This window comes from Balaenoptera acutorostrata, chromosome 13 (genome assembly GCF_949987535.1).
Source record: "Balaenoptera acutorostrata chromosome 13, mBalAcu1.1, whole genome shotgun sequence".
In the NCBI taxonomy this organism is placed as follows: domain Eukaryota; kingdom Metazoa; phylum Chordata; class Mammalia; order Artiodactyla; family Balaenopteridae; genus Balaenoptera; species Balaenoptera acutorostrata.
The window spans coordinates 67,178,450-67,197,346 of record NC_080076.1 but is presented as its reverse complement, the minus strand read 5'-3'; the positions used below and the strand labels follow the sequence as shown (position 1 = coordinate 67,197,346).

The 18,897-nt window shown below is 62.5% G+C and overlaps 3 protein-coding genes across 7 annotated transcripts; 1 reads left to right on the top strand and 2 right to left on the bottom strand.

Moving 5' to 3' along the window:
* Positions 1-407: 407 nt before the first annotated feature.
* Positions 408-9,993, bottom strand: MMP11 (matrix metallopeptidase 11). Of its 5 annotated transcripts, none has more exons than XM_057526327.1 (8): positions 9,859-9,993; positions 4,486-4,715; positions 3,439-3,582; positions 3,225-3,358; positions 2,841-3,118; positions 2,507-2,723; positions 1,552-1,809; positions 408-682 (listed from the first exon to the last, which is right to left on the bottom strand). In XM_057526327.1, exons 1-8 carry the CDS (start codon positions 9,967-9,969, stop codon positions 549-551), a joined length of 1,506 nt encoding a protein of 501 aa, XP_057382310.1. In that variant the 5' UTR covers positions 9,970-9,993; the 3' UTR covers positions 408-548. The 5 variants fall into 5 exon arrangements, with proteins under 5 accessions (XP_057382310.1, XP_057382313.1, XP_057382311.1 ...); XM_057526330.1 differs by having other exon boundaries at positions 1,552-1,671; XM_057526328.1 differs by having other exon boundaries at positions 2,841-3,082.
* A 2,701-nt stretch (positions 9,994-12,694) lies between these two features.
* On the top strand, positions 12,695-14,611 carry CHCHD10 (coiled-coil-helix-coiled-coil-helix domain containing 10). The gene is made up of 4 exons (XM_007196370.3): positions 12,695-12,854; positions 13,105-13,324; positions 14,170-14,317; positions 14,413-14,611. Exons 1-4 carry the CDS (start codon positions 12,814-12,816, stop codon positions 14,430-14,432), a joined length of 429 nt encoding a protein of 142 aa, XP_007196432.3. The 5' UTR covers positions 12,695-12,813; the 3' UTR covers positions 14,433-14,611.
* Positions 14,612-15,437: 826 nt separating this feature from the next.
* On the bottom strand, positions 15,438-16,880 carry C13H22orf15 (chromosome 13 C22orf15 homolog). The gene is given in 6 exon segments (XM_007196369.2): positions 15,438-15,550; positions 15,553-15,576; positions 15,657-15,731; positions 15,965-16,102; positions 16,194-16,280; positions 16,856-16,880. Coding segments are annotated over 6 exon segments (462 nt in total).
* Positions 16,881-18,897: the final 2,017 nt, after the last annotated feature.

Here is an 18,897-nt window from a genome sequence, read left to right as displayed (position 1 = left end):
TCTCTGGCAGGAAGCACCCCCCTCCCCAGCTGCCTGGCCCTTGTGCCCTGGATCCTGGGGAACAGGTCTCCAGAACCACCAACTGGAAGGCAGCCAGTTCCAAGCACCTACCCAGAGCCGACTTCTCAGGAAAAGGCAGAAGGCACAGTGCCCTGGGACCCACATGCCAGCACCCTGTGGGACCCCACAGCCAGGACAGTGAGGGCTCCAACTCCCCCAGCCCTGCTGAGGTGCTACCCTGAGGGATGGGGACAGAGACCCAGGGCAGCTGGGTTTGACCATGACCTGCATAGGTTGGGTGGAGCTGGCCTGAGGCCACCCTCACACTTAATGCCGGAGCTGCCCTGCCCAGTCTGAGGCAGTCACTGGCAGTGGCCACAACCCGCGCGGCCCTCCCCGCAGTCCTGATGGCAGTGCACACCCCCCCCCCCAAGTAGGCACAGCTCCATGCCGCGCCCAGTGCCCACAACCACAAAGATGGCCATGGTCTCCAGCCGATGTCAGTGTCCTGGCAGGGGTTAAGGGCCCTGAGGACATCCAAGCCGTGGTTAGCGGAAAGTATTGGCAGGCTCGGTACACCCAAAGAAGTCAGGGCCCACGAGGCGGGGGAAGCCCTCCAGGGCCTTCACCTTCACAGGGTCAAACTTCCAGTAGAGGCGGCCTCGCAGGAAGTAGGCATAGCCTGAGGAGACAGGAGGGTCAGGCCGGGCGAGTGGACACAGGGGGAAGTCCCGGTGGGCAGACCTTGGCCACTGCTGAGTTCCTTGAAACCTGTAGACCCCAGGGTGTCCCTTCCAAAACCTCCCTTTGGGCAAGCCCTTCTGCCTGCCCCAGGGGCTGGTCTGAGCTACCACCCAGCCTGACAGAGGCCAGAGCCTCGAAGGCCCAACTCCTGCCTCTCAGGAAAGCAAATCCTGCCCCTCTCACCACCTCTCCTGCGCCTTGAGTCAGATGGGGGACACTGGCGACCTGGAGCCCAGGAGCCCGAGGCCACTACAAGACAGCTCTCCCAGCAGGTCCCGATGTGGGGGAGCACAGAAGCAAAGGGGGGACATGGGAGAGAGCGCTGGACTGTGAGTCCCAGATCTACTGCTTCAAGATCACAGGAGGCAGGTGGCTCTCGGCTAGAAGCAGGGACTGCCTGGGTGGAGGTCCTGGCTCTGTCCACCTTGGTGGCCCCGGTTAGGGACCTCACCACCTGAATCTCTCTTTGCTCTTCTGGAAACTGGGTTCATAACAGATGCTACATCGGGAAATCGCATGAGACGTGTACAGAGCTCAGCACTGTGCCCAGAGCCTCGTTGGCCCTCAGCAAGCAGCAGTTATTACTTCACGAGGCATGACCGAGGGACCTTGGCAAGTCCTTGCACCTCTCTGGCCCTCAGTCTCCTCATCTGCAGCACAGGGGTCTAGCACTGCCCTGGCACGAGGAGGGGGTGGAGAGGGAGTTTGCCAGGCAGAGGACCCGCAATGAGAGCTGATGCCCAGCCACCACCGGTGGGAGATGCAGCCACCACCCCGCTTCCCCCAGCCACCCTACCCCCAGCGCACCGTCAGCATCCTGGAAGGCAGCGTCGATCTCAGAGGGCACCCCTCGCCAGTCGGTGGCCCGGCGGGGCACGGGGCTGTCCACACGGCGGGTGCTGGGGTGGAAGCGCCAGTAGTCTCCGCCTCGGAAGAAGTAGATTTTGTTCTTCTCGGGGCCCCAGACCAGGGCGGCGTGGACCAGGGACCCCAGCAGGCCCAGCTCAGAAAGGGGTGCGGGGCCCAGGACTGGCTTCTCACCATCGTATACCCAGTATTGAGCTCCTGTTAGAGAGTGGAGGCTGCAATGAGCTGCCCAACTGCCACATCCAGTCACTGTGGACCCACCCAGCCACCACCATGGCCACGGACTTTCCCAGCCTCAGTTTCCTTGTCCGTAAAACATGAAGGCCAGCAATGCCTGCTTGGCACCCCCCACCCCCAAGTAGGACATTGGGCAATGCAGGCACTGGGAGGTACACATGGGAAAGTTTACTCTAAGCAGCAGAGAGGCCGCCTTGGCTCCTGCTCCTTCCCTGCACTTGGCTGCCCCGGACAGGCACCTGCTGCCCATCCCTGGGCCCAGCCCTGCTGCAGCAGGCCCCAGCTGGGCCTTTGTGAAGTCCCTGCCGCCTGCAGTGCTCCAGGCTCTCGTCTCTGCCAGACCCAGATCACATCCCTCTCTGCCTTTTCCAAGCTGTGCCCTCATGCAGGTCACTTCACCACCTCTGAGCCCCAGAGCCTCGTCTCTAGACCAGGGGTAACGATCACACATGCTCCATGGGGTGTGATACCTTCAATTCTACTCCAACCTCGAGAGCCGCTTCCTCTAGGAAGCCTCCCAGCTGTGCCCAGAGGAGTGAGCCATACTCTTCCTTGGCCCCAAGAGTTCGGGGCACCCTCCATCTGTTCATCATGTCTGCCGTCTGACCCTACCCTTGGCCATGATATTCCTGAAGTGTGACCTCCAGCCCCCACTCACCTTGGAAGAACCAGATGTGGCCCTGGGCATCCTCGAAGGCTGCATCCACGGAGGTGGGCAGCCCCTGCCAGTGGCGCGAGGCCAGCGCAGGGTAGCCGGGCTGCAGCCGGCCCCCGCGCAGCCGCCATACAAAGCCTGCCTTGAAGAAGAAGAGTTCGCCGCGTATGGTGGCGACTGCATCAAAGGAGACCTGGCAGGCATCTGGTGGGGCGTCTGGCTGGGGTAGGAGAGAAGAGTCAGAAAGAGCCTGCACTGGAGCCACAGAGGCCAGCAGTGGGGGTCGGGGCTGGAAGCAGGGCCTCACCTCCTGCCTCCCCACCCTCCTGGGCCTCACCTCCAGAGGTGCAATCTCGTTGGTGTCCACCCCGGCCCCGGGGCCCAGGTCTGGGGGCCTAGAGGTGGGGGCTAGCCGAGGCCGGCCGTAGAGGTGCTGGATGCCCCTGCGGTCATCCGGGCTGAGGCTCAGCGGGTATCGGAAGGTGTAGAAAGGGGACATGAGGGCCTTAGCAGCTGTCGTGTGCTGCAGCCCTAGCACATGGCCAAATTCGTGGGCTGCCACCTGCAGGAGGTCTGTGCCTGGAAAAGGGAGATAGCCCAGCAATCCCCGAGCTCCTGCAGCAAGACGCTGAGCTGCGGGCCCAGCTCAGGGACCTCGGCAAGTCCCCATTCTCTATGATGTTCAGTAGCCCCATCTGGAAAGTGGGTCCCCAGCCCATACCCTGGTTGTCCCCGATTGTCCAGGTCTCGTCATAGTCGAAGTGGACATCCCCTTCTCGGTGGGTCTTGGGGAAGAAGGCGTGGGCCAGGATGCCCCCAGGTCCATCAAACGGCAGGTTGTCCCCATGCCAGTACCTGCAGGGGGGTGGGGGCAGAGTCAGTGGCTGCTGATGGGTGGGGCTCATTCCTAGAGGGGTCCCCGGCCACTGGCTCACCTGGTGAAGTCGATTATGATGTCAGCGTGGCCCTCGTGCACCTCGGTAAAGGTGAGTGGCGTCACATCACTCCATACCTGTAGGGCCTCTGCCACCGTCTGCCGCACCTGTTCCCGCACCAGCTGCCATGGGAACCGGAGGATCCTGGGGGAGGAGGAGGGGCCTGGACCTGGCTCATGGGGCAGCGTCAGCCCCTGATGGCTGTTGGGCCAGGAGTTGCCCCTGGATGCTGCTCAGTCGGGGAGCAGGCATGCACGACACAGGCCAGGTGTGCTCTGGGCCTCAGATGTGGCACACCAGTCCCTCTGCCACATGGGCACATCTTTGTGTGGGTTTGTGTCCTCAGGTGCCCATGGGTATCTGCATTGGGTGGAAAGAACACAGGACCAGGAGCCCCAAGGCCCACCTTCTAGACCTGACTATACTGCTCACTGTGGGGAGACCTTGGGCCCTAGACCTGCCCCCTCCTGGTTCCCAGCTCCCCACCCAGGACATTTCCGGAGCCCCCAGCAGTCTCGGCTCCAATGCCTCGGGGCACCACACCAGTATTCACACCTTCTCTCCCAGGATGAGCCCCACTGCATCACCCCGAGGGGCCTCAGGTCACCTGAGCTATTACCTGTCCTGCCACTGCTGCTCCCTACCTGCTCGGATCCCGAGTTGCAGCGATAGATATGAACCCGGTGTGGATAACACCTAGCTCGCTGAGAGGAGGGGCCGTGTCTGCCTCATTCACCACAGAATCCCAGGACCTGGCCCTTAGTGCATCCCCACAGAGGCTGCCTGGCTGACTGAAGGCTGTGTCCCCACATGTCTACGGTGTGACCAGGCATGTGCTGAGACTCCTCTGCTGGGAGAGGGCATCGGTGCAGGGGGTACCATCTGTGTGGGCATCTAAGTGTGGGTTTGGGGTGTTGACCCAGGGGGCTCAGGGGCCAGTGGATACACCAGCCTATTACCATGGGGATCCGGCACAACTGTGTCTCAAGAAGCAGGGTGAGGGCGGTAGGTGGAGGGCGAAAGCCTGCTCGCAGCCCCTGGCCCTACCTGTAGGTGAGGTCCGTCTTCTCCCAGCGCCCGCCCGACAGCACAAACCGCTTTTGTCGGTTGCGGGCGCTTGGCCCGTCCGGCGGGTCAGGCACGCCGCAGCGGGGAGGTCTGGGGCCGGTGGCAGACTGAGGGGCCTCCTGGGCAGTCGGGGCAGGTGCCGGGCTGCTGGGAGGAGCTTCACGCCAGGGCTGCGGCCCCCTCCTCACTGGGTGGCGGCGGTGGGCATCCTGTGCAGGAGAGAGGATGCGGGGGCCTGCTCGGGCCTTGGGTCCTGGTGGCCCACGGTCAGAGGTGTGGACGGTCAGCGCACCCTCACTTGACCCCAGCCGGCCGTGTCGATGGCCAAGCTGAGGCCGTCACGCAGCAGGGCCCTTTGGCACAGGCTGACTGGCGTCCAGATGCTGATTCCAAGGCCTCCTACCGCCTCCTGCCCCCTTGTGGAGGGCCTGGGCTGCCGGGCACCTGCTCCCACCATTTGGGCTGGTGAGGACTGGGTTGGGGTGCAGCCCTGACTGTACTCTTCACACACACCCAGGAAGGGACCCCACAAAGCTTCCAAGGAAAGGCCAGGGAAGCTCCCCCTCCACCCCCCCAGCAGATACCTTTCCACCTCCCTTTCTTCCTGGGCGCCCCCGGCCCCCACTCTGCCCTCTCCAGTTACGTGAGCTGGCTCCTGCCCAGGACAGCCACGGCAGCCACTCCCCAGCGTGGAGAGGCTGCAGTCCTGCCTCAATTTGCTCAGCTGACAAATGGGGACGATACTTCCCCAGAGCGTGGATCTGAGGATGAACCAGGCAGTGCACACAAAGTGCGAAGGGCACCAGGAACTGAGGTCTGATTGCTGGGGGCAGTCTTGCTCACGCCCTGCCAGGGCTGGGTACACGGCGGGGCTAGATGTGCTCTGTTTGCCCCCTCCATGGGGGTATGGGGGGCAGACAGTTACCAGACACCCAGCCCCACCGTACCAGAGCCCCTGGACCACAAACAGTGATTCTGACCTGGAGCTCCCACCCTCCGAGAGTCCCAGGATGGAGGTCGCAGTTCTCATGCATGGAAAAAACAGAAGCTCAGAGAGGTAGAGAGACCCACCGGGGTCACCCAGCAAGGGCATGGCCGGGCCAGGTGAGGATTCTGGCATCCCAGGCAGGGGGCGAAGGCCCGGTTTGGGACACAGTAAAGCTGGGGGAGAGGCACAGAGCAGTGCCGTCTGCTGAGAGACTCAGCGCCTGTCTAGTCTGGGCCTGTCTGGTCAGGGCCGCTGTGGCCTCCCCACAGCCATATTTGGGGCGGGAGCCGGGCCACCCGGGCCCCACCCTTGGCCTCTGCCTCTGGCGGCTCTCCCAGGCCCTGGGTGCCCCAGAGCTCTGATGAGCATCCCAACCCCCCCAGCTCCCGATTCCAGAGCCACCAAGAACTCAACCCCCTGGAGCCACTCAACCCCCAAGGACTCCCCATCATGAAGGGGTCTTCTAGACTTCTAGAGCTTCTGGGGTGTGAGGCCCTGGGCCAGTTTTCCCCATTTCAGAGTTGCTTCTTGAATGGCTGATCACCTGACAGAGCCCAGCCATACTGAGTGTGCCAGTACTAAGTACTGATGGCTGTTGCAGCTCACCCGTATCTAGGCTAGGACGCTGCCAACTGCTCCACGGACACGCTCTCAGCCCCTGATGGGACCTCCCACCATCTCTGCAGTCATCATCCCCATTTCTCAGGTGAGGACCCGGAGCCCAGAGAAGTTAAACAACTTGCGGGGGGCACAGCTGGCAGGTGGCGGGCTGTCTGCACTCACAGCCCACCCCCTACTTGCTACTCTGCTCTGCTCTTCAGGCTGGGGTCACCCTACCCCTGGAGGAGGGACCCAGGCTGGCCTCACCTTGGTGACAGAAGAGGAGGAAGGGGAAATGATTAAGCACCTGCCACTTCCCAGGCACTCTGGAGGCAGGTTCACTGAACCTCCCCGCCCCCACCCCCGGCATAAGTTGGGGAGGATATGCATGCCAGGTCTCACATCAAGGATGTGGACCCCAGACTTATGTGACGAGCCATGACGGCCTGCACCTTCCCCTCCCCAGGAAGGTCTAGCCCGTAGACCTCCAGGATAAATAGATTCCTTCCCCCCAACCCTGGCCAGGGTCTGAGGACCCTCCCCAGGAAGGCCAGGGCTGCGTCGTTCCTGGGAGTCCCAAACAGCCCAGAGCCCAGCCTGCCAGCTGTTTATGCCCACGAGCAGAAATTGCTCCCTCCTCTGCCCCCCCAGTGAGGCCTGAGCAGCCAGCCACAGAGGGAGGATGGGTGTGCCTTCCTTTCCTGCCCCCACGAGGCACCAAGTCCTCATGGATCCCCCACGAGGACTCCTGGATCATGGGACTGTCAGTGCAGCAGAAAGAGCCACGGGCTGAGATTCAGAAGGCCCAGTTCTGTGCTGTGGAGACCCTGGATGGAGTGACCCTGGGCAAGTCACTGTCCTCTCTTAGCCTCGACTTTCCTATCTGTCAAATGGGAATGGCGCCATGGCAAAGGGCTAAATGACCTCCATCTGTAATGCCCACTGCAGCGTCTGGTGCAGAGAAGAGCCTCTTCCTGGTCTGGCTTCTTGCCCCGTGGGCCCTCCCCTCCCACACCTGGGAATCTGCTCCACCCAATTCCCTACAGCTCCCCTAAAGTTTCCAGACTTTAAATCGTAACAAAGGAGTTGCAGCTAGAAGGGAGCTCTCAGGCCCAGAGAGGAAGAGTGACTCGTGCTGGGTCCACCCACAAGCCAGGGGCCTCTTGCTCCCCGCCCACATCACGTTCATTGGTACTGGAGAGCGAATGAGCAGGAGGCACTAGGATCAAGGCCCCTGGGCAGTGGGGTCTTTTTTTTGGAGCCACCATTTAAGGGCTCTTGGCCTCAGTTTCCCATTGCTGGGATGGGACACATGCTCCCTGCCCTGCCGACCTCCCGCACTCTGTCTTCCCAAGTCCTTTCCGGCCTGGGGCCAGGGGCCCTCCCTAGCTGCAAGGCCTGGCACGCAGCAACCTGATTCCTCAGATGGGTGTGCCAGTCCCCCCAGGGCGGCTGGGAGGCAGTGAGGTGGGGGGTGGGCATAGACCACGCCTGGCCTCATCTACAGCCCTGGGGGATTGGGGAGCAGGTCTTATCCCATTTCCCAGGGGAAGAAACAGAGCCCAGAGAGGTCAAGGTCTTGGCTCAGGGTCACACAGCAAGTCAGCCAAGAGCTGGGCCTAGACCTGGGGTTCATGCCTCCCCACCCATAGCCCCCCATCCCCCCAGCTCTGGCCTGTCTCCAAAACCCACATTCCTGAGAAATGTGCCTCTTCGGAGAAGGTCCGCCTCCTCCTCGGCCAGCGGCCTCCCTCAGCCTGCCCTGGGGAGGGTGCCTAGCTCCTTCACCCCACCCTTCTCTGGCGGGCACCAAACCACAGCCTCAAACATGCTCAAGGAATTTCTTGGGGAACTCAGCCTCCTGGCTGAGCTAGAGGCTTGGGGTCAGCCCCTGGGTCAACCTCCAATTAGGAAAATGGGAGGTACCTAGCAGAGGGGAGGTGAGGGAAGACCCCAGACTGGAAAGTGCTGGGTAAGGCCAGGCTGGGTGTGCCCCTCTCTGGGCCTGTTTGCTGTTGGTCCAGCAGGACAGTTACTCATAGCTACTCTCTCTACTGTGGGCAGGAGGTGACCCTGAGGGGAGGGCATTTGGTTAGACTGTGAGGAAGGCAGGGAGCATCACCACGCCATTCTATGCCCCTCTGAGGCTCAGAGAGATCAAGCAACCTGCCCAAGTCACACCGCTGGTGGGCAGGCAGGTCCATCTCCCCCCACCTCCCCCGCTGGCTCCAGAAGGGAAGGCAGCGTCCACCCCACTGGGCGGCGGGGCTTTCATCAACCCTGAAGGCTGTGAACTGGGATGGATAAATATTTACAGAGCTTTTCTGGCCCTGCCAACAGCAGTCCGGGGATAAACAAATCGGAGGCGACCCCAAATGCTCCCTGCATATCTGCAGCGTGACAGACAACGGCCCAGCTCAGACCCAGACCCGACTGACCCCACACAAGCGGCAAAGTAGCAGCTGCAGGTGACAATGTCTCCAGTGTGCCTGGCTGAGCCCTCTCCTGGCCTCACCTCATATACTCTTCAGCCCAGCAGTGGGCACTGTTGCCTCCCACCCACCCAGACAAGACAGGTGGGGGGTGCTGAGGCTCCAGAGGGCTCCCCTAGGGTCACGTGGTTCAAACCCAGGTCTCTCCCATACCCGAACCCCATGGATTCACCAGCTACCCAGGGTGATTTCTGACTCTGCCCCAAGGTCTAGGGGACCAGGAGGGGCTGGGAAAGAGGCAGGGTCCCTGGACTGAGGTGCCCACCACCCCTTCTGTCCTCTCCTGCTCCTATAGCCAGAGCAGGGGAGGGCAGAGGTGGCGTGGCTGGACAGAGGGGCCCAGCCTGGCCAGACCTCCCTCCTCACTGGACTCTACCTGCCACCCCTCTAATGCTCCCATCCCTGCCTGGGCTGGCTGGATGCTCAGCTGGGCGTCTGAGTGGGCTGGGCACCCAGCGGGCTCTGGGCCTGCAGTTGCCCAGGCTGTGACCCCAGGCCCACCTGGCCGCCCCTGGGACTGGTCCCCCCAAGCGCCAGCCGGAGGGGAGGGTGCAGTTTTCCCAGGCACACACAGGCTGTCACACATGCCGGGACCTCCTTCCTCTTCTGATCACACCTTCCTCTCCCTTCCCTCTCTGACCCTACCCCCTGCTCTCTGAGGGTCTCGACTCCCTGCTCTCGGCCCCTTCTTTCTCACCCAACTCATATAACACACACTAGCTCTCACACTCATGCTGCCTCCTGGCTCCACGCCCCCCAACATCGCCACTCTCAGGTGCCAGGCGGTGGCGCCTCCTCCAGGCTCAGACCCCATTTCCCCGGCACCGGTTGCCCTCCCCAGCGCTTCCTTAATCCTCCAGCCTGGAGGTGTGCTCACGGAGGCCACACATCTGGAGGCTGACGCCAGCCTGAGACCTGCTGGGCTTTGTCCCTGCAGTGAATAGGGGGCCCTGTAGCCACTCCCGCTGTACCTCCCCCAACACACACCCCAGTATCTCGGCCGGGGCGCCGAGGAGCAGGTCCCAGAGCTGGGAGGGGGCGCGGAGTCCCGCTCACCAGCCTGAGCGATCCCGGCGCAGGCTCCACTTGCACACCTCCAGGGACGGGAAGCTCACTATCTATCACGCCCCCCAGGAACCCAGACAGCTTTTCGGGTAACGGGCCGCGGCGGGCCACCCCGGGCATCCCCGTGGGTCCAGCTCGGCCACCGGGCCCAGCCCGCGTGCCCGGCGCCCCTTGGCGGGGGGCGGCCAGCCGGCGGCGGGCACTCACCGGCGACCGCGGGGCCCGGGCCAGCAGCGGCGGCGGCGGGAGCAGCAGCAGCAGCAGCGGGAGCAGGAGGGCGCGCGTGGCCGCGCCGCGGAGCCGGGCGGCCCAAGCCATCCGCCCCGGGGCTGCTGGGCCTGCTGGGCCTGCTGGGCCGCCGCCCCTTATAGCCTCCGCCCCGCCCCCGCCCGCCCGGCCCCGCCCCCGCGTCTTTTGTTCTGCACTCGCCCCGTGCGGGCGGCCAGGGTGGGGGAGGTGGGCGGGGAGGGCTGGCCAGGCGGGGGCCGGCCCGCGGACCCAGTCCTTCCCGGGGGGGCCGGCCCTGTGGTCTCAGGGGCCTGGTGCTGGGGGACCCTGGCCAGCCGGTGCTGCTCCGGGCCTCAGTTTCCCCGATGCGGTGGAGAGTCTGAGAGGAGCCGCGTTTCACTCCTCCCCCTCCTGCCCAGGCCACCTTTGGAAGGCGCATCCCTAGCTGGTCTCCCTGGGGGCCTGACCTCTGACCTCCTGTTAGCCTGTGACAGGTGGCGGTACCCACGGGCAAGTTCTGCCACTCCTCAGAGCCTCAGCTGATCCATCTGGAAGATGGCACTATAGCCCCTGTGAGGAAAGGGATATTAAAATGTGCCCCAGAGGAAACTGAGGCATATGGAGGCGGCTGGCCAGGACCCCAGCTTGGCGCAGAACCATAGACAATTATAGATGGGGAAACTGAAGCCCTAAGAGGGAGGGACGAGATCAGGCTTTTCCAAACCAGCAGGCAGGCAGAGGGGCCAGAAGGCCCTCTAGCTGGTCAGCTGGAGGGAGGGTACGGGCAGAAAGCCATGGTGGGCAGTGTCTGAGTGGGGCACTGGGGGCCCAGGCTGCCCCTTGGTCAGGAACTAACAGACTCCTCTGGACACCTCCGGCCCAGCCTTCTGAGACCGAGGATAAGTAGGTGAGAATCAGAGGAGGGGGTGATGACCACACGCTGGAAGGGATCCTCCAGGCTCATATACTCCCTGTGATGACCATGGACCTCACCACCTTGCCAGGCAATCCGCTCCATCATGGGCAACGCTGGGGAGCCAGGACACAGGCGGTGGCTCCCATCCTGGTGGGCGGGGTGCTGAGCTGCCTCAGGCTGAGGCTGTGGGCACCCATCCTGGGCCTAAGAAGGGGGAGGCGGTGTGGGGAGGGGGAGGAGAGGGACACCGGCTGACTCAGCCCTCCCTCCGGGTCCCACTCCTGGGAACCTTCACAGCCTCTCCAGGGAGGCTCTACAGAGACCCCTAGAGGGCAAGGAGAGGAAAGACAGCAGTGATTTTTACTACCTGGGCTGTTTGCCATCTTTTTCTTTAAAGTGATTTACTTTTAAAAATTGAAATGCCTACTTCAGCCTCATTTTAGCCACATTGGTCAAGAAATCATAGATTTGATGAGCTAATTATACATTTTTTTCCGATACACCTGAAAATATAGACAGTAAAAATATTTGTGTAACTACCTTAAGTGGTCTTGAGTGCCTCCAGGGGAGCATGGCCTTGCTTTGCGCAACCGCAGTCCACCTGTCATGGAAGCTCAAGTAACAGCCTCCCACGTTGCAGGCCGCAGTGGAGAGCCATGGTTACAGCAAGCTGGGCTGGTCACAGAGGGCTTCCTGCAGGAGGAGGACCCTGATCAGCCTAGGATGGGCCAGTTTGGCAATGGGAACAAGTGGTCAGGGGCTGCATGAGTAAAGGGGTGGAGGCTGGACCAGGCCTGGCATGTCTATGAGGAGAGAGTAGCCACCCTTCACATGCTTCCCTCACCTCGAGGCCAATGGTCACCCCCACTGCAGAGAGGAGAAAATTCTGGCCCAGGCCCAGATGGGGGTCAGGGGAGGGCCCTGCTTCCCAGGCTGGCTGACAGGACTGTGTGGTTGGGACACAGTAGAGACATGCTGAGCCTGCCAGGCACTGCCCATGTCCCCTCCGTCCCTTCCGCCCCTTCCTCACAGAGGGACCCCTCCCCCATGATTTTGCTGTGGGCGATTTCATCCTCCCCACAGTCCTGGTGCTGGAAGGCCTCCCTCGGGCATAGGGGACAGTGATGAGGGGGTGGTAAAGAGGTCAGAACCTCTCCCCTCTAAGGGTAGCAATAAAAGACTATGAAAACCTCCAGTTCCCGAAGGGCTGGGAAGCGTCCTAAACTCGGCATTGCCCTGCCCTGGGCCTGGAACCAAGGTGGTAAAATTCGAGGCCACAGGATTCAAACCTGCGCAAACACCTCTAGGTTACGGCCTTTGGGAGGGACACGCTGCGTAAACGCTGTCGGGGTCTGGCGCTGCATCCGTGGGGCAGGGGGTCGGGTTGGGTGGAGGGCCACGCTGGGGGCCTCGTCGCACCCCAGCGGGGGCTGCCCGCGCCCCGCAGTGATTTTGCCGGGAAGGAGTCCGAGAGCGGTCCGGACGCCCCCTGGCGGGAGCTCTGGGGACCGTCACGGAGGGTGGGTGCTTCTTCCCCTGCCCAGTCCACCCGCGACCCTGAGGCCACGCCGGAGCCAGCGAGCCCAGTCCGATAGGAGGGGGAGGGGCAGGGCCCGGCCTCCCAGTGCCCCCCTTCCCGAGCGCGGGACAGCCCCTAGCTCCACTCCCAGAGCTCCGCGGTGGTCTTTGAAGGACCAGGCCCTTCGCTCCTGCGTACGCCCTCGGTGCCCTACGACAGCGGCCCGTGTCCCCAGGGCGCACATAGCTCGGGCCAGGAGCTGGGAGGGCGCAGGGTCACCGGCAACGGGTGCTGCCGGATGGAGAGGCCGGGTGAACCGCGGGGGTGCAGCCTGGCGCCGGGTCCCGAGCCTCCGGCCGGGGGCGTGTCCCCGAGGCCCCGCCCCGGCCCCGCCCCGCAGCGCCTGCCGTGACAGGCGCCGCCGCGTTCGTCCCAGAACCGGAACCGCAGTCACAGTCGCCGTCTCCGACTTGGCTCAGCCGGTCCCACCGCCGCCACCATGCCCCGGGGGAGCCGTAGCATGGCCGCCCGGCCAGCCAGGTGGGAGCGGGACGAGGGCCCGCAGGGTGGGGTCTGGGGAAGCTCGGCCCCCAAGGGCGTGACAGCGTGACCTTGGCGGCTGCTGCGCCATCTTGGCGGGGGAGGGGCGGGGGTACCGCAATCACGCGTCTAAGACGGTGGTCGTCCACCCTCGGGGAGGAGGAGAGGGTACCTCTCTGGAGCTGCGGGTCCCTGGGGCCGCAGGCCTGGAGTCCCGCCGGGATTAACCCTGCTTCTTCCCATCCCGCAGCCGCAACGCCGCGCCCTCTGCCCACCCGCCCGCGCACCCGCCGCCCTCGGCCGTGGCCCCGGCCCCCGCCCCGTCGGGCCAGCCCGGCCTGATGGCGCAGATGGCGACCACGGCCGCAGGAGTGGCCGTGGGCTCGGCTGTGGGACACGTCGTGGGCAGCGCCCTGACCGGAGCCTTGAGCGGGGGGAGCTCAGAGCCCGCCCAGGCTGCTGCCCAGCAGGTGAGCAAGGGCTCAGGGGAAACTGAGGCCGCCTTCTCTCAAGGCCACTGAGCGGGGAGCTGCCGGAACGTCCAGCGAGGAGTGTCCAGGGTGTCCAGAGCTGCCTCGGCCGGGGACTGTGCCCAAGAAGGGTCCTAGTAGTCGCTCTGCTGTTGGCCTCTGGTCACAGGCTGGCTCTCCCTGGCCCTCCCCTGAGGCCAAGGTCCCTAGACCCCTGTGGACAGACACCAACCAGCCCTTTAAAGATGGGGAAACTGAGGCCCTTAGGAGCTCAGAGACTGGCCCAAGGTCACCTAACCCTAGTAGAAAGGAGGGATGTTGAAGTTCCTGAGTCCGTGCTCTCTCTCTCCCAGGCAGCCCCTTCCTGTAGCCCCTGCACCCAAGGGTGAAGGGTAGCCAGTGACTCTGGGTCTGTTCTCTGCTGGCCTGTCCCCCACTGGGCACCCCACCAGTACTGAACCAAATTCTGGCTTAGTGGTGGGGTCGGAGGTCATGAGGAACAGTGTTGCTGAGCAGGAAGGTGCTAGAACTTGTGGGGGTAGGGCTCATACTCCAGCAGAGCACTGGGCTTTTCTAGAACCTTCTCTCACCTCCCACCCCCACCTGCCAGCATACCTGTTATGAGGCAGCTGGGAATGCTGTCTGTACCAGCACCAACAGGGTGGCTTTGAGAGGGCTGTGGTCTCACCCTGTTTCAGGGATGGAGCAGCTGAGGCTAAACAGGGCAGGCTGGGCCTGGCAGGGCTGGGGGCATTAGGAGGGGCAGCTGGCACCCCCAGCTTTGGAGTTCTCTTCTGGGTGCCAACCCCAAGCTGACCTTGCTGCTTCCTGTGCTGTAACCCCAGGCCCCGGCCCGCGCTGCCCCACAGCCCCTGCAGATGGGGCCCTGCGCCTATGAGATCAGGCAGTTTCTGGACTGCTCCACTGCTCAGAGCGACCTGACCCTGTGCGAGGGCTTCAGCGAGGCCCTGAAGCAGTGCAAGTACAACCACGGTGAGCGGGAGGCCCTGACCCCTGCTGGGGCGGGAGCAGTGGTCCCTCCTGTACCTGTGGCCTGACCTCCACCTGTGCCGGCCCTCCCTCTGCAGGTCTGAGCTCCCTGCCCTGAAGAGACTGGTGCAGATTCAGGGGCCAGCCCTGCAGCCACCTTCACCCCTTCACCGACAGCCAGACCATGATGTCAGATTGTACCCACATAGCTGGGACTGGAAGTGAGGAGGGGGTTTCTCACCCCACAGATGACCCGAGACGAAAATGTGCAATTAAAATAGTTTATGTTAGATCTGAGCCTGCTGTGTCCGCTCTCATTGGACTTTCTGTGGGTGGGGGGGGATGGATGGATGTCCCACTGTGGAGTGGGATGCTTCACCTTCAGCTGGTGTCCTGGGTGGGGAAGGTGACCTTGTAATCCGGTGTAATCTGACAGCCTCGGGCAGTCCAGACTGGGTGGTGAGGCATTAGCAGGTGACCATAAGCCTCAAGGGCGTCTGACTCCTGGGGGCCGGAATCCCTGGAGGAGCGTGCTGTCTCCTCTCAGGGACCCCTGCCCCTCCACCCTTCTCATCTCTGCCTCTGGATCCCTTTCTCCACACCCACACCTTAGGAGCCCCGCGGCGGCCTCACGTTCTGTCAGCGACCTTACAATTTCCCAGAAATTCCAGATTCTGCAAGAGGAATACTGCTGGGCCTTTGCGCCTGATCACGCCAGGCAGAGGTCACGGCCAACCCCCTTGGATCTGAGTCCAGCTCGGCCACTTGGCCGTGATGTGCCAGGTCACGGGGCCTGCCGGAACAGAGGTGCTGGCCCTTCAAACGCCATCACACACTCTGTGCTGCTGCCTTCACTGAGTTCATTCAGCAGCTCTGCACTGAGCACCTACGGTGTGCCAGGCCCTATTCCACGTCTCCCTGCCCTTGTGCAGGCACTTAGCCTCCAGCGGGATGGTGGGGACCTGTCTCTGGATATAGTGTCTTCCATCTTGTGGGTATACGTGTGTGTCTCTGAGGGGGGTTGCCATTGGGGTCCACCTCTCACACACATCTGTCCCCTGGGAAGGACATGAGCATCCCCTCAGGGATCCATGTCTCCTCCTTACCTGGCTCTCGGCCCCAGCTAGTGGGTCCCAGACAGCAGGAAGCCCACCCTTCGGGGCCGTGAAGGAGGGCCTTGCTCCTGGTGGCCATGCAGAGTGCCGGCGTGCCTTCTCCAGCCATCGCCCAGGGGGGCAGGCCCGACAGCCAGCGCAGCTCCTCTGGAAGGCCCAAGAATCCTGCCTGTGGGGGGCTGGTGGGAAGGCACACCCTCCCCCTGGGGCTCTCCTGTGACACTCACCTGCCAGCTCTGGACACCGCTCATCCAGGTTCTCCAGGAGGGACTCATAGCAGGTGGGGGCCCCACGCTTGCACTCTGCAGAGGGAAGAAGGCTGATTCCTGGCTGGCCTGGTGGTCCCCACCCCCACCTCTCACTCTGGACCTGTTTGCTGGTCCACAGTGGGGTCAGGACAGGGCATTGGATGGGAAGGTCAGGGCTAGGTCCTGGCCAAAGTTGGGGCTCGGCAGGGCTTGGGTGGTCTGTGGCTGCTGTCCCCCCTCTTATATTCCAACATAGCTGCACAGGGGGAATCTGGGGCCCCACTTACTGATGATCTGCACTAGGACATAGGTCCCACGCTCCTGCAGCAGGGGGCTGCCCATGGAGGGCGCCAGGGAAGGCCCCTCTTCCAGTCCCTCACCCAGGTTCACCAGGTGCCCGTCCTCAGCCAGGAGGGCGATGGTCGCTGGGGGAGCAGAGAGGGAGGCAGGGCAGGGCTGGAATCCCTGCCTGGGGGCCCTCAGCAGTCCTCCCAGCACCCCTCCCTGCCCCCTCACCATCCAGGGGCACCTGCCCCCTCTGCCTCAGGTGGGTGATGAGGATCACCAGGCTGCACCAGGGGTTCACCAGCTCCCAGCAGCCAGCTGTGGGGGAGGAGCAGAGGTGAACGAATGGCACGCTCTATTCCCCCCAAACTGGGACCCTCTGCCTCCCTCCCATCTCTTCCCTATAGAGCAGGGAATGGGGCTACGAGATTCGGAATGTACCCCCTTCCATCTCCCAAGATGTCGGTGACCGGGGTGCACAACTTCTGCCTTTCTCACGCGACCCTCCCCTCCCACTTCAGCCCCACCTCAGGCACCTGACAGCCCCTCACCCCCTACCCCGCACCAGCCCCGCCTCCACCAGAAGGTCAGGAATCTGCAGCTGGGGCTAGAGCTTTAGGTGCCTCATGCCCCCTGAAGCTGGAGGACCACTGACCAGCTAAGGGATGGAGCAGTTTGAACATTTGCTCCACGGCAACGGCTTGGCTGCTGCGTGGCCCGTGGGCTCCTAGAGGAGCCCACGCGCATTTCCCAGGACCCAGCCAGGGTTTCCCCTCAAGGGACTCTCCCATCCCTTCCCATGTGTACCCCTTCCCCACGCCGCCTCCCCACTCTCCCTCAAGGCAGAGGGAATGTACCCCCACCAGTCTGCCGGGACAGGGGACCCCACTTACCTCCAGACATCACCGTGATAAACATGCTGCAGGGGGAAGGAGACAGATGTAGGGGCTTTGATCCCCCAACCCCCAACTTCCTGACTAAGGAAGGAGCTGGGGCTGAGATCTACCCCGTGCGGCACCCTGCAGGAGATGTGTGTGTCGGGGATGGGGGAGTGATGGGTGGGTGGGTCCAGGTGCAGCTCCCCGCTCAGCCGCCCTTGGGGCTGGGCTCCACCAGCCCAGGGGGTCCTTGCAGCTAGTCCAGGAGCCTTGGCCTCCTCTTCCTCCCGCTAGCTAGATCAGAGTAATCAGAGAAGACTCAGGCTCTCCCAGCTTCCAAGCTGGTCTCCATGGGAGTGGGAGCTGCCAAGAGGTCTAGGCAGGAAATGCCTTCCCCCCAGTATCCCGGTAACGGGCTCTGGGGAGGGTCCGGACATTCCCTGACGCAGGGCTCTAGTGGGGGCTGGAGCCTCAGGGCCCAGGGATGTCCAGAGACCACATCCCCTCACCAGTAGAGACAGAGCTCCCAGGCTGAAAGCGGGGGAGGTTCCTGGGGGTGGGGTGCTGGCATGGCTGTAGCAGAAGCGGGATCCTCACCAACCTCGCAGGCTCCCTATCAACTCAAGGCCCCCTGCCCGGGGCTCACTCCCAGCCTCCCTCTCTTCTGTCCTTGTTTCTTTCCTTTCTTAGTCAAGTTTATTGAGTTATGGTTTACATACAGTAAAATTCACTTTTGAGTGAACAAAACACTTTTGAGTGTTTTCCAGTTGTGACAAGTCTCACAGAACCACCACCAGCCTGGATACACAACATTTCCGTCACTCTCCCAAATTCTTTCATGCCCCTTTGTGGTCACCCCAGCCCCTGGCAAGCGCTGCAGTGTTCCCTGCCCCCACCTCTTCTAGACTGTCATGTCACAGAGAGGGAAGCAACAGACAGCGCGGAGCCTTTCAGGTGCGGCTGCTTTCACCTAGCTCCATGCGTGCGGGATTCACCGGGGTCGGGGTCGTCAACCGGTGTCAATGGGTCCTTCCTTTCATCACCCGGGAGGGTCCCACTGCCTGGAGGTGCCACGGTCTGTGGATCCACTCACCTGCTGCTGTTTGGATTGTTTCCCGTTTTGGGTGACTATGAGTAAAGCCAGTACAGACACTCACCCACAGGTCTCTGGGTGAAGAGATGTTTCCATTTATCTACTGTAACTCTCAGCAAGAGGGATTGCTGGGTCCTCTGCAGAGAGTATGTTTAACTTTGTAAGAAACTGCCATTGTTTTCCAGCGTCTGCAGCGTTTGCATTGCCCCTCTTTCCGTCTGGTTGTGGTTGGGCCTCTGGACTCATGGCAGGTCAGGATACCTCCTTCTTAGCTGCCCTCCCACTGCTCCCCGGTGATTAGACTATTCATCCCCCCTCTGCAGGCAGAGCTCAAGGCAGAAGGCAGGGGGAGGCCCAGATCGTCCCCGCAGCTCGTCAGCATCACTGCCTCTGGACAGGACTTGCCTCAGTGCTCACACCTGTAAAGCAGTGAGAGGCACCGCTCACGGCACCACTGGCACGGCTCACAGCACCACGGGCAAGTTAGCGTGAGGATGGAACGCAGTAACCCTTTTGAGTGCTACCTGGGTGCTCAGCCTGCAGCAGGCGCTCAGAGGCAGCACTGGGGAAAGCCCTGGGGCAGCATTTCCCAAACTTACAGGCAGGGCACTTTCTTCCAAAATCTGGGGACCCGTGTCCTGCAGAACACAGCCCAGGAGTGGCTGCAGCCAGATTCTGGAAGGAATGGAACTCCCGGCCTGTACCCTCAGCTCCAATGACCACCCCTCTGTTTTCCGAGGGGTTTGTCTTTAGGGCCACCGAGGAGGGGTCTTTTGTCTTGAGTGTCATGGAGGTGCCCTAAGGAGGTGTTAGGACTGGAGTGGGACCCACAGTGGGAGCTTTGTAACCTTCCCCAAGCGAGCTCTCAAGGCTACAAAGTAACGAGAGCACACTGCTTTAACTTGTTTTATTATTTTTTAGGTACTTGGTAAGGCCAGCAGATCAGGACATGATTGCCGTTGAG